At 40.3% G+C, this 13,831-nt stretch overlaps 1 protein-coding gene across 1 annotated transcript; it reads right to left on the minus strand.

Annotated features, from left to right (window-relative positions):
- Nucleotides 1-4,053: 4,053 nt before the first annotated feature.
- polr3h (polymerase (RNA) III (DNA directed) polypeptide H) lies at nucleotides 4,054-11,723 on the minus strand. The gene is made up of 7 exons (XM_060904376.1): nucleotides 11,540-11,723; nucleotides 10,944-11,063; nucleotides 6,120-6,216; nucleotides 5,661-5,747; nucleotides 5,149-5,212; nucleotides 4,757-4,991; nucleotides 4,054-4,638 (listed from the first exon to the last, which is right to left on the minus strand). Exons 2-7 carry the CDS (start codon nucleotides 11,052-11,054, stop codon nucleotides 4,588-4,590), a joined length of 645 nt encoding a protein of 214 aa, XP_060760359.1. The 5' UTR covers nucleotides 11,055-11,063; nucleotides 11,540-11,723; the 3' UTR covers nucleotides 4,054-4,587.
- Between the last annotated feature and the right edge of the window lie 2,108 nt (nucleotides 11,724-13,831).

Below are 13,831 nucleotides of genomic sequence, written 5' to 3' on the forward strand. Positions count from 1 at the left end.
ACTTTTGGATTACTTTTTAATTACTTTAAGGTTTTAATGAATATTGACCCATGTTCACCATTTAATTTTTGAAAACCGACAGTGTGAACCTTAAAGCAGTACTAAGCTGAGAGGGAATTGCTGACAAGCAATCACAGGAGGTCCATAAGAGATGCTTGCACCGTGCATGTGATTCTCAGACTCCTGTCATAGGGGCCATACTCTTCTGTTCCTCCCCTAGGCTCTACCGTTTTCACAGTTTGCAGACTACACAAGCAGGTTCAGAAACCACTTCTTTCCCACAGCGGTCACCTTATTGAACTCTTCCCAAAGACCAGTCTTTCATTCCCCTCTATCCACACCTTACCATCCATATAGTGTTCCTCTTCAATTCACATCTGTATAGCCCTATCTACAGTGGTATAGGATTACCTTTATAATGATTCCATCTGTATTCATCACATTTATTTATACCATGCTATTTTTCATTGCCCTGTGCATTGTACTGCCATAACTACATTGTACGTACTCTGCGCATACATGCTCTACACATATAACCATCTTTACTTACACTAGCTGTAAATAACGGCATTTTGTCTCTAAATACTGCATTATGTGCAGTCTGCACGTGTTGCACTTGATTAGATGCCAAACTGCATTTCATTACTTCATACATGTGCAATGACAATGACGTGTTCTACTTTAATCTAGTAATAAATAACCAAAGTGAGACTTTTACATCACATTTTATTTTTCTTGTTTTTCTCTTTGCTTGTAAAATGAAACATGGCACAATACAGTCCATCAAGAATTAAGACTGACGATGGGTAGTCAGTCATTGAACATTTAAGAGTCAATGGAATGTTGATTACAAAAAAATACAATAAACACATTCAAGTGAATGGTAGTAGCCTAGCACGTAGCTAACTAGGGAAACGACATGTGTGCTTAACCGTTGTTGTGATATATGACATTGAATCAATCGTACATCATTATATTATGTTGCCCACTGGGATTAATAACAACGATGGTATGTAGGTGGGTGTCAGTTGTTCTAGAGCTGGTAGTTCAACATATTTCGTCAGCATAGCCTACCTTGCTGTTAATGTGCTTACAACCTCAAAATGAATGCCTTCTGATCGGAAATAAACCAGTGAGTTGCACTTAACTCTAAATGTTTCCTTAGGTTTGACATAGACTGCTTCGACGTGGACAACTTCTTGATGGCCGGCAAACACTGCTTGCATTGGACAGTTAAATTTGAGCCATTTTCAGTGATGTAGATGAAATGCTTCTTAAATTTCCAATGCTTGAAGGCGTCTGACATGACTGCTGCTTGAGCTGAACTGAACCGCGCGCTTCTTGCTGCTGTAGTGCTCAAGCACAGAAACAGAGTGGCGCTGCTGCTGGCAAACATGATAGGAAAACCCAGGACAGACAAAGAGCCGTGGCGGGAAACGGCAAAATTATGCGCAAAGCAATAAAAATATCCTTGCTCATGTCGCAAAGGTTTTTGTTTTACTGTGTAACTAAAATTGTAATTCTCAATATTTCCATAAGTAACTGTAACTGAATTACATATTTTCCTGTTGTAACTGTAACGAATTACAGTTACACTTTTTTTGTAATTAAATTACGTAACGTCGTTACATGTAATTCGTTACTCCCCAACACTGCACACTTGTGGAATTCCTCTCTGCATTTAACCCATGTGAAGCAGTGAACACATACATACGCGCACACACACACACACACACACACTCAGAGCAGTGGGCAGCCATGCTAACAGTGCCCGGGGAGCAGTTGGGAGTTAGGTGCCTCGCTCAAAGGTACCTCAGCCCAAGGCTGTCCCACCTAACCGCATGTCTTTGGGAGAAACCGGAGCACCCGGAGGAAACCCACGCAGACATGAGGAGAACATGCAAACTCCACACAGAAAGGCCCCCGCCGGCCACTGGGCTTGAACCCAGAACCTTCTTGTTGTGAGGCGACCATGCCGCCCACTTCATATCTTTGCACCACCGTGTAACGTTCTTTATATTATATGGACACATCTACAAAAAAAATAGCAAGTTGTTAATGAAAAGAATTTTCATTTTTAACCAGTTCGACAATTTGACAACGCGCGTCTACTCAGCAGGAAAACACTGGGAGTGATGTCACCGGCGTGAATAGTAAATTACTGGGAATTATTATACATCCAGGACACTTTTTCATCTCATTCTCATCTCATTATCTGTAGCCGCTTTATCCTGTTCTACAGGGTCGCAGGCAAGCTGGAGCCTATCCCAGCTGACTACGGGCGAAAGGCGGGGTACACCCTGGACAAGTCGCCAGGTCATCACAGGGCTGACACATAGACACAGACAACCATTCACACTCACATTCACACCTACAGTCAATTTAGAGTCACCAGTTAACCTAACCTGCATGTCTTTGGACTGTGGGGGAAACCGGAGCACCCGGAGGAAACCCACGAGGACACGGGGAGAACATGCAAACTCCACACAGAAAGGCCCTCGGCGGCCGCGGAGCTCGAACCCCGACCTTCTTGCTGTGAGGCGATAGCGCTAACCACTACACCACCATGCCACCCCGATACTTTTTCAATGGAATAAAAACGTGTTCAATTCCCTTGTAGCGGGTTTCATTCATTTGGTTCGATAGCATGCAATATTGTTAGCATATCGCTTATCCTACATGTATTACGTCACTCTACCCAATGGAGAATGAGCATTGAATATGGTTTACGATATTGCATGGTTGGCAAGACAACATGACGTCACACATCGGAGACATGAAACTTCCGCGCTAGCAAGTGAGCGACTGGGAAAATTTGTAAACAAACATGGCCGACAGGTTTGCTTCATTAAATACAGAAGATTTTGAGAGACTTTTGAAAGAGAAAGACGCCTTGAACACCCAAAAGGAATGTGTATGTCTAATAATAATAATATTGGCTGGTGTTGCATGGTCTATCAGATATATTCCGTTCAGCTACTTGTCTTTGGCTCGTTCAGTATCATGCTAGCTGAATGGAATATATCTGATAGACCACACCACGCCAGCCAATATTATTTAAATATGTCCCTCAGATCCACAATGTATTTCCTATGAAAAATGCGAGTTTTTTCAACACGAGAAGATAAACTTCATATCTTCAAGCCACCGTGTGATTTTCTTTTTATTATAATCAACACATTCACAAACAAAAAGTCCCCAAATTTATCAAAACTATTCATTGATTTCCTCACAAATTACCGTACATATAGAGGTTTGTGTCATGGTTTTGGTTCTCCATGTCCTGGATGGAGCTTGGATGAACAGTATGAGTGGTGTATTTCCCAGCGAAACAATCATGTCCATATTATCTATATGGATATAGTCTTTGTACACTGTAGCATTACAGTTTCCCTTCACTGGATTTAAGAGGCCAAAACCTGTTCCAACACAAAGCGAACTCCATGAAGATGTGGTGTGCCAAGGTTGGAGTGGAAGATCTCACCTTCCCAGAAGAACGGAGGCTATGGAATGGAATGGAACCGCAAAAGGGACCAAATCTATTGGTGTGCTGTAGTGGATATGGCTTATAGTAAACTAAAAACATGAAACTGAAATGCAAGCGGAGATATACGATTCTGAAAGTGGCGTTTACTCTGTGACGGTCCTTTGGAAAACTTTGAGGGAATTCTTTTGTATAGGTAGATTTTATAAACAAATGAGTCACAAAAACAGCACCATATCAACATCAGACCAGTCTATCAGACTTTAGGGTGAACTCTGGACATGTTGCATGATGTTAAACCAGAAGCTAAAAGCATCCATTACTTCTTAGATATTACTTTAAAAACTTGTAGATCCAGTGCAAAACTATAGGAACTAACAACATGAGACACTGACCATGTCTTAGTCCAAACTCTTACAATTCCACCCCAGTGCCTTTAACATGATCTCATCCTTTAATGAGAAGACTGACTAATACTGGCAGTGGGTGGGATGGGTATTAGCATTTATTCCTAACTCTGGTGCAAAATTAAATCAGTGAAGAATAAAGATCTCACTCAGACACAGAGATGAACGTTAAGAAGAACTTTATGTACATTTTCACTTTATTTTATATCAAATAAAAGCTTGCTTTATTTCGTATCAGCTCACTGACATACAGTAACCAATCAAAATGCACCTGCACCGGAGATAACGTGTATTTTAAAGCAAAAAAAGTCTTTTTATTTCCATACAGGCTGGAGTTGGCTCACACCAGGTGAGAAACAGAATGAGATTAGATTATTTCACTATTCTGAAATGAAGGAGGTCATCGACTGTATTTCCGAGACACGCAAGTTTGATGAGCAGCGGATCACGTTGGCATGGTTACTTCTCACCGATTGGTCCATCGTGCTGTCAATCAAAATCCAATACAGATTTCAAACGCTGATCCAAACTGGGGTCGGAGTAGAGGAGGTCCAGAGAGACGCCATGGTGCTGATGAACACAGCGTTCGCTCAGGACGTCATAAATCCCTTTCTCCGGTTCTGGATGTCAAACAGCAGCCAGTTACTGAGAACCAGATCATCACCACAGAGCCCAGGGTGTCGTTTTGAACCATCGTTAGCTGCTCCACCATGACAGCAAGCCCAGTCCTGGCTCACTGATGGACGCCTGCGCAACGGAAAAACAATTATTTCCTGCACACTCGTGTGTGATTAACAACAGAGTGACGCTAGGTTTCTGATTAGAGACCCTACAAGCATCCAGAGGCTTTTCAAGTTTCTCTCACCACCAGTGTGTAAGGAGACTCTTTCTTCTGCGCCCCGTCGTCTGGAACAGTCGCAGGAACTGTGCTGGTGGTTTTAGCAGGTGCCTCGGGTTCTTTGGTGGGCCCGGTGGGAGATGTATCTAAGAAGAACTCTTCCACGACCCGGAAGCGGATCTCCTCACCCTGGTCCATGTAGAGATCGTGAGCTCCTTCGTCCGTCTCGTACTCCCACACCCACACCTGCTCGGCTTCATCACTATAGCCAGGCGTCAAGGAGCTAATCTCTGTTCGTTATTCAGCCCTCGATAACATCACCATCAATGATTATTAGTTCTATGCCCATAATGCACCACACACTTACTGCACCATCATTCATTCTTCACAAACACATCAGCATGACTCATGCAGGATACAACTTAGCAGGCTGCTGTAAGGACTCAGGTGGGATTAGGATGTCATCGAAGAATCCGAGGCTGACTGTCACACACACACACACACAATTCTTTAACATTTATATCCTTGAGGAATAACAGCTTCACACAAATCCAGAATATTCACAGAAAACTGCCTGCAGATGATAAGTAGCACGATTGAGGAGTCAGCTTTGCCATATTCAGCTTTGAGCTTCCAAAAAAAAAACGTAACAAGATAAACCAACGTACAAGACGTGATGTGAAGCACCTCACCTTGTACAAGCATGAGAGAGAAACTAATTCTCACCATTTTGCAGGAGATTTAAAAATATGACACAGACTCATTACTGGTATAGTTCTTAAAGCAATCCTGTGTCTGCTAGCAAACTAAATTCACTAGTTTTAAACCTTTGAACAAAGCGACAAACGTCCAGGTGGTCTTACAGATGAGGAAGAGGAAAAATAAAGAGAGAAAGAAAATGAGATTGTCGTGGTTTGATATAAAATCTTACCATGCACTCCTTCCTGACTGCAGTATTTGATCTTCCCGACCAGAACCTCATCCAGAAACGGGTGAAACACTACATACCTGAAATGCACTGTGGGGGGAAAACGTATATAATTATTTAATTTAAAAAAAAAAAACAAAAAAAAACACACACACACACACACACACACACACACACACAAACGCTAGGAAATTTTAAATAAAGTCAACATTAAAATGCCAGACAGGAACTGATGCACATCAGGTTGTGCTTAACGAGTAAACACTATAAGCTCTTTTTTCTTTTCTTTTTTTAAAATAACTGTTTGTCTAGTTCCTGTCCACGCCTTTGGAAAGCAGAAAAAAATAAAGTGAACAACTCCCTTTCTGGAAAAACCAAGAGCCCTAAGACAGCTGTTTCTTTGAGCTCCCTCCTCTTATCCAAACTCTAGAAAAAGTCACGTCAACCAGAACATTATAATACCTTTCGTATGAGAGGCTCCGTCCCCAGGAAATATGTACGAGTCCTCCAGTTTAGTGATGTCATATAGGCAGATGCACAAGCCAACGTTATACACAACCTGTTTAAAGAGGAGACAAGTTAATATGAACAGGAGCAAAGCAACAGCTGGACTGATGATGATAATCTCATCTCATCTCATTATCTCGGCGGCACGATGGTGTAGTGGTTAGCGCTGTCGCCTCACAGCAAGAAGGTCCTGGGTTCGAGCCCCGGGGCCGGCGAGGGCCTTTCTGTGCGGAGTTTGCATGTTCTCCCCGTGTCCGCGTGGGTTTCCTCCGGGTGCTCCGGTTTCCCCCACAGTCCAAAGACATGCAGGTTAGGTTAACTGGTGACTCTAAATTGACTAATAGGTGTGAATGTGAGTGTGAATGGTTGTCTGTGTCTATGTGTCAGCCCTGTGATGACCTGGCGACTTGTCCAGGGTGTACCCCGCCTTTCGCCCGTAGTCAGCTGGGATAGGCTCCAGCTTGCCTGCGACCCTGTAGAAGGATAAAGCGGCTACAGATAATGAGATGAGATCTCATTATCTCTAGCCGCTTTATCCTGTGCCGCCTTTGTAAAATATATTTTTATTTAATTTTACAAGTAAGGTGAGAGAGAAATGGCATTTCTTTTCTCCTACATGTCTTGGATATATAGTGAATTGACAATAAAAATCTTTGAATCTTGAATTTAGTGATAAAATACCCAGAGTTTCTATTAGTAATAGGTCTGTAATTGTGTATTCAGTATGCAACTTCACAATATCAGATTATTTTAAAATTTTTATATTATATATTGAACACTTGAATGTTTCTCTTTTGCAAATCTAAAAAAAATTACCTACAGAAGAGATTACACCACCTTGTCACTGATTATTTTCCCAACACAGCATGCCTCGAGTGACTTGTTCCTTATTTATGGGACATGATTTGACCTCAAAGATAATTATTTTGTGTCTTTGATAACAAAAAATATGTATAGCCTACTTTTTTCAGTCAGTGTGCTGCTTTCGTCTTTTTTATATTCTCAGGACTATGAGCTTTCATTTCAGCGCTCCAGGTTACACAATAAGGCTAAATATTTGTGTTTACTTAAATATTGACTTTCGTCCTCTATTTCCCATTTTCTGTATCTGATCAGGTGGAACCTGATAACGAGACTAACATCATACACTTTACAGCCAAAAGTATGTGGACAGCACCCATATGTTCTTGTTGAACATCTTGTTCTAGATTTATTCCCTTTTTCCTGTTATAATGAGCTCTGCAAAGGCTTTCTACTAGAGTTTGGGGTGTGGCTGTGGGGATTTCTGTTCATCCAGTTCGACTACAAGAGGATCGGTGAGATCAGGCACTGATGTTGGGATGTTGAAGTGAAGGAGGCTCCAATTCCAGGTCATCCCAAAGGTGTTGAGTGGGTTTGAGTTCAGTCAGGGCTCTGTGCAGAACACTCCAGTTCTTCCACTCCAACCTGAACACACCATGTCTTCATGGAGCTCATTTTGTAGACAGGGACATCGTCATGCTGGAACAAGTTTGGATGTGTGAAGCAAGAGATGTTCAGCGAGTCTCGATTAGCATGTCTTTGCAAATGAAAACGTGCAGTTTCACAGACTCACGCTCAAGGGAGGGCCCGGGCCACATGGGCCTTCCCTTATACAGTATACGAATGAAACAGTCAAGTCTATGTCAGCATCGGCCTTGGAAGCTTCAGGATGCTTTTTACCAATAGATGGCACTTTGAGCCATTTTCAACCCACAAAGTGCTGATTTTTATAAACTTTTTTTTTTTCAATATTAACACCAGCATTAATGTTTCTTCACAGTACAGTCATATAACTTAGTTTACAGCTCAAAAACACCTTTAAGTGTGCAGTACCTCTTTAAATACAACCTGTATACTGTCGAAAACCTAACTGATGGCTTGTCACATCCCATAAAACTGCATATAACTATAGTAACATTTTAATAAGTGTTCCTTACACTGTGTACAGAGACGTCAGTTACGTACGGCCCGTTCTGTAGTTGCGGGTACATTTCAAGTGTTGACTCTGTTAGTCATTGTCAACTCTGTTATCGTTAAACTGGGCAATCCATTAACAGCATTGACGATAACGGAGTTGACATTTTCCCACCATTTTGTGTCTTAACGCCACATGCTAACCTCAAACCAGCTACCACATGGCATGTATAAAAACAGAACTTTATGGATTTTAATCATATTATTGTTTGTTTGTTTGTTTGTTTTAAATGAGCAAGAGATTGACTCCAATCTCACAATAACAGCTGATGAATAATTAATCTACTGTCGGTATAAAATCCTCAACATTTGGTTCAATTAATGAGAGAAGAAACAGAACATACCTCACTGCCTTTCTGAAGTTTCCTGCCAGAGGAAGTGACATCACTCGGTGCAGGGGTCATGTGTATTATTAAAAGTCTTTGCGGATTTTATGCGGTTTTATAACAGAGCATGGTCTGCAATGGAATTAAGACTTTTGACACCAATAGACAGAAAACATCTAGAGGACAAGAGACACAAGAGATGCAAAGCTGCTCAAGCCCTAAAACTGGCACAACCTCCTGAGCAGATGTCCGAGTAGTCTTTCAAAGACCGCCATGCTCGTGTCAAGCGGCAATGATGATGATGATGATGATGATGATGATGGAAACAGTAATAGAACAATGACATTAAATAATGTTTAGAACACTTTACAGAAATGCCAGGATTTAGACCTAAGTGGAAATTAGCGCTGAAAACCAAGAGGAGGAAAACAAAGCCGTATTAAACAAATGAGTTTGCTGAAAAAGTTGAGTGAAAATGTCGACTCTGTAGAGTTCATCTACGTATTCGGACACATTCTCCAAGCCAAATTCCATTTCTGTCTCAGTCTTGCCTCCCCTTTTAAATCGAAGAGCACTTCAGATCACAATTTACAGCGTTTGAATATTAATCTGGCACCACACAAGCCTTGGACTAAACTCAATGGGATGAGATCTCATTGTCTCTAGCCGCTTTATCCTGTTCTACAGGGTCGCAGGTAAGCTGGAGCCTATCCCAGCTGACTACGGGCGAAAGGTGGGGTACACCCTGGACAAGTCGCCAGGTCACCACAGGGCTGACACATAGACACAGACAACCATTCACACTCACATTCACACCTACGCTCAATTTAGAGTCACCAGTTAACCTAACCTGCATGTCTTTGGACTGTGGGGGAAACCGGAGCACCCGGAGGAAACCCACGCCGACACGGGGAGAACATGCAAACTCCGCACAGAAAGGCCCTCGCCGGCCACGGGGCTCGAACCCAGACCTTCTTGCTGTGAGGCGACAGCGCTAACCACTACACCACCGTGCCGCCGATGATAATAATAATAATATGCCTGATACACACACAAGCCTTAGAGTGTTTCTTCTGCTTCCTGTAATCTCATTTATAAACACAGCGCTGCTGAATTCTCAATTCTGATTGGTCAGATGGTGTTGATTAAGTTTCTAGAACACACGGCTCATAGTAACGCACTCGTTCCAATACGTCATTGTTTAAAGCCAGGGTGGGTACTCTTGGAGAAACCAGCAAGAGAGTAAGCTAGATCTTGAAAGTATCAGAGCGAAACATCCCACCCCTTTCCTTCAGACGTCCCTCCAAAACACATGAACGTGCACCGCCTGACTCGTCCTGGAAGACGAGTCCCCGAGAGAGAGAGAGAGAGAGAGAGAGAGAGAGAGAGAGAGAGAGCGCATCATCATTATATCCAAATACCTCATGTCTCATTCACGTGTCAGAAAACATCTAACATTATCATAAATCAATGTAAATAATGAACATGGATATTATTAGTACTCACAGCTGTCGACTAGCTCGCTAACTTTAGTGATATATCTGTAACATGTCTGACTAGCTTTGTGGAAGACTCCAGTCACTTTTAATGAATGCATGGGCAGGTAGACAGGCAGGCAGGTAGACAGGCAGGAAGGTAGGTAGACAGGCAATCCCAGAACAAGTGTTGCCAGGCAAAACAAACCTCACCCGGTAGCACTTATGATGAATATGAAGGAAGATCTTGCAAAAAAAAAAAAAGATTTTGACCTTTTTGATGACCTTGACCGTGTGTGTGAACATACTTGGCCAATAAACATGGTTCTGATTCTGATTCTCACTCGCAGCTGCAAAACTGTCAAAGATGCTGTTTCAGACGATTTTGACCTTTGTGGTAACCTTGACCGGATGACCCTCAAAATGTTGGAGGTTCTATCCGAGATCAATGCCCATCGATCCTGAAAGTTTCATGAAGATTGGTCCAGCCATTTTCCTGTAATGTTGCTAACAAAACAAACGAAACCCCAGCGAAAACAACACCTCGCCCCCTGGTGGACTCCGTCCTGAGCGAGGTAACAAAATGGTCAGACTGCCACAGATGGCAGATTTTTTTTTTTTTTTTATTGTCAGAGCATTTGATTTATTCATTGCTGTCAAAATGTAAAGAATATTTCAAGAAATATAACAAAAATGCTTCTAAAATAAATTACCCACCCCAGCTTTAAGACCTTGCACAGGGACCTGTATGACAGATCAGCTACGTAATCCGAGGCTAATAATAAACCGTTTAAAATGTGTTATTTAGCAAAGAAACTGAGTGTAATCATTAATGCTGTGAAAATATAGAAGGAGTCTCCAGTCTCAGTGCTCTGTAACAGTCAGAGGTAAAGAACACTTTGAAATGACCACGTTCAGACTGTCGGACCCGTGTGAGCGCTCTGGATTAGACTGGCGTTATTCTGATGATAAACAGGACTCGCCTTGTTGGCCAATTTCTTGTTGAGCTCCTCAGCGATGGTATCGTTCAGCTGCCGGTGGAAATTCCACGGAGGAATCCGTACGGTGTCGATCATCTCAACCACCACAAACATCCTGATGGGCTGCACACACAAAACATCCATCAAGTTAATTCCACACATCAACCAAAGATCAGCTTTGTGGTGATTTATCGTCATATCAATACAATCCCACCAGATGTACTTTAAAAAAAAAGACTTAAGTAGGAGAAATCATTAATAACATGACATTTATTTTAATGAATAAATAAAAAGCAGTCAGATTCACAAACTGCTACCCAACAGAAGTGCACTAAGGGCTTATACACCCTATATAGTGCACTAGATATCAAATAGGAAGCCATTTGGGATTGAGCCACAAGCTTTAACTTGGAAATAAATCTGGTTTTAAAAGAAAAAAAACACACACAACTAAAACAGCCTCTAATACTTATAAAATTATCTTATGAACTGAAAACTTCTTTAGAGAACATTAACATTACTGACAGAACAGATGACATTTCATGCTAAGACTGTTAGCGAAGTTAGCTAACAAATTTAGCCCTTTCCTTTTCACCCACCTTTTTCTCCTTATTTAGAGAAGACACTCATCACACTACTCAAACTTATACTTCATCACACCGCGGTGTAATTGTGTATTTATTCCGTTAAACGGTCATTACATTACAACGCCTTCGTGACGTGAAAAAAAAAAGAAAGAAGGAAAGCCGCATGTGTCGTGTTGTAGCTGAGTTACGACAGTGATTCGCGCTTTACGGCAACACGGAAGCCGCGTATTTGCTTTACGGAGAAAGAAGAAGAAAAAACCTGGTCGTCATGGCAACAGTATTATCACTCTGTACTACTCTGAGAAAGTCAGAACACGAAAAATGTCCAAAATATAAATGTTTATTGTTTGAATAATTAAAAAATAATTAGCAAATAAAATAATTAAAAATAAAAAATAATATATTAATAATAATTATTATAAATTATTATAAATAATAATTAAAAATAATTATTTTGATTAAAATATAAATGTTTACTCAATTTATGATGAATTTGCACCATAAATAGTGGATTTGCACTACTGTTCATAATAGTGGATTTGCACCATAAATAGCGGATTTGCACTACTGTTCATAATAGTGTATTTGCACCATAAATAGTGGATTTGCACTACTGTTCATTAGAGTGTATTTGCACCATAAATAGTGGATTTGCACTACTGTTCATAATAGTGTATTTGCACCATAAATAGTGGATTTGCACCATAAATAGTGGATTTGTACTACTGTTCATTAGAGTGTATTTGCACCATAAATAGTGGATTTGCAATACTGTTCATAATAGTGTATTTGCACCATAAATAGTTGATTTGCACTACTGTTCATTAGAGTGTATTTGCACCATAAATAGTGGATTTGCACTACTGTTCATAATAGTGTATTTGCACCATAAATAGTGGATTTGCACCATAAATAGTGGATTTGTACTACTGTTCATTAGAGTGTATTTGCACCATAAATAGTGGATTTGCAATACTGTTCATAATAGTGTATTTGCACCATAAATAGTGGATTTGCACTACTGTTCATAATAGTGGATTTGCACCATAAATAGTGGATTTGCACTCCTGTTCATAATAGTGGATTTGCACCATAAATAGTGGATTTGCACTACTGTTCATAATAGTGTATTTGCACCATAAATAGTGGATTTGCACCATAAATAGTGGATTTGCACTACTGTTCATAATAGTGGATTTGCACCATAAATAGTGGATTTGCACTCCTGTTCATAATAGTGGATTTGCACCATAAATAGTGGATTTGCACTACTGTTCATAATAGTGTATTTGCACCATAAATAGTGGATTTGCACTACTGTTCATTAGAGTGTATTTGCACCATAAATAGTGGATTTGCACTACTGTTCATTAGAGTGTATTTGCACCATAAATAGTGGATTTGCACTACTGCTCATTAGAGTGTATTTGCACCATAAATAGTGGATTTGCACTACTGTTCATAATAGTGTATTTGCACCATAAATAGTGGATTTGCACTACTGTTCATAATAGTGTATTTGCACCATAAATAGTGGATTTGCACTACTGTTCATAATAGTGTATTTGCACCATAAATAGTGGATTTGCACTACTGTTCATTAGAGTGTATTTGCACCATAAATAGTGGATTTGCACTACTGTTCATAATAGTGTATTTGCACCATAAATAGTGGATTTGCACTACTGTTCATAATAGTGTATTTGCACCATAAATAGTGGATTTGCACCATAAATAGTGGATTTGCACTTCTGCTCATTAGAGTGTATTTGCACCATAAATAGTGGATTTGCACTACTGTTCATAATAGTGTATTTGCACCATAAATAGTGGATTTGCACTACTGTTCATAATAGTGTATTTGCACCATAAATAGTGGATTTGCACTACTGTTCATAATAGTGTATTTGCACCATAAATAGTGGATTTGCACTACTGTTCATAATAGTGTATTTGCACCATAAATAGTGGATTTGCACTACTGTTCATAATAGTGTATTTGCACCATAAATAGTGGATTTGCACCATAAATAGTGGATTTGCACTTCTGCTCATTAGAGTGTATTTGCACCATAAATAGTGGATTTGCACTACTGTTCATAATAGTGTATTTGCACCATAAATAGTGGATTTGCACTACTGTTCATAATAGTGTATTTGCACCATAAATAGTGGATTTGCACTACTGTTCATAATAGTGTATTTGCACCATAAATAGTGGATTTGCACTACTGTTCATAATAGTGTATTTGCACCATAAATAGTGGATTTGCACTACTGTTCATAATAGTGTATTTGCACCAT

Source organism: Neoarius graeffei, chromosome 22 (genome assembly GCF_027579695.1).
Source record: "Neoarius graeffei isolate fNeoGra1 chromosome 22, fNeoGra1.pri, whole genome shotgun sequence".
NCBI lineage: Eukaryota > Metazoa > Chordata > Actinopteri > Siluriformes > Ariidae > Neoarius > Neoarius graeffei.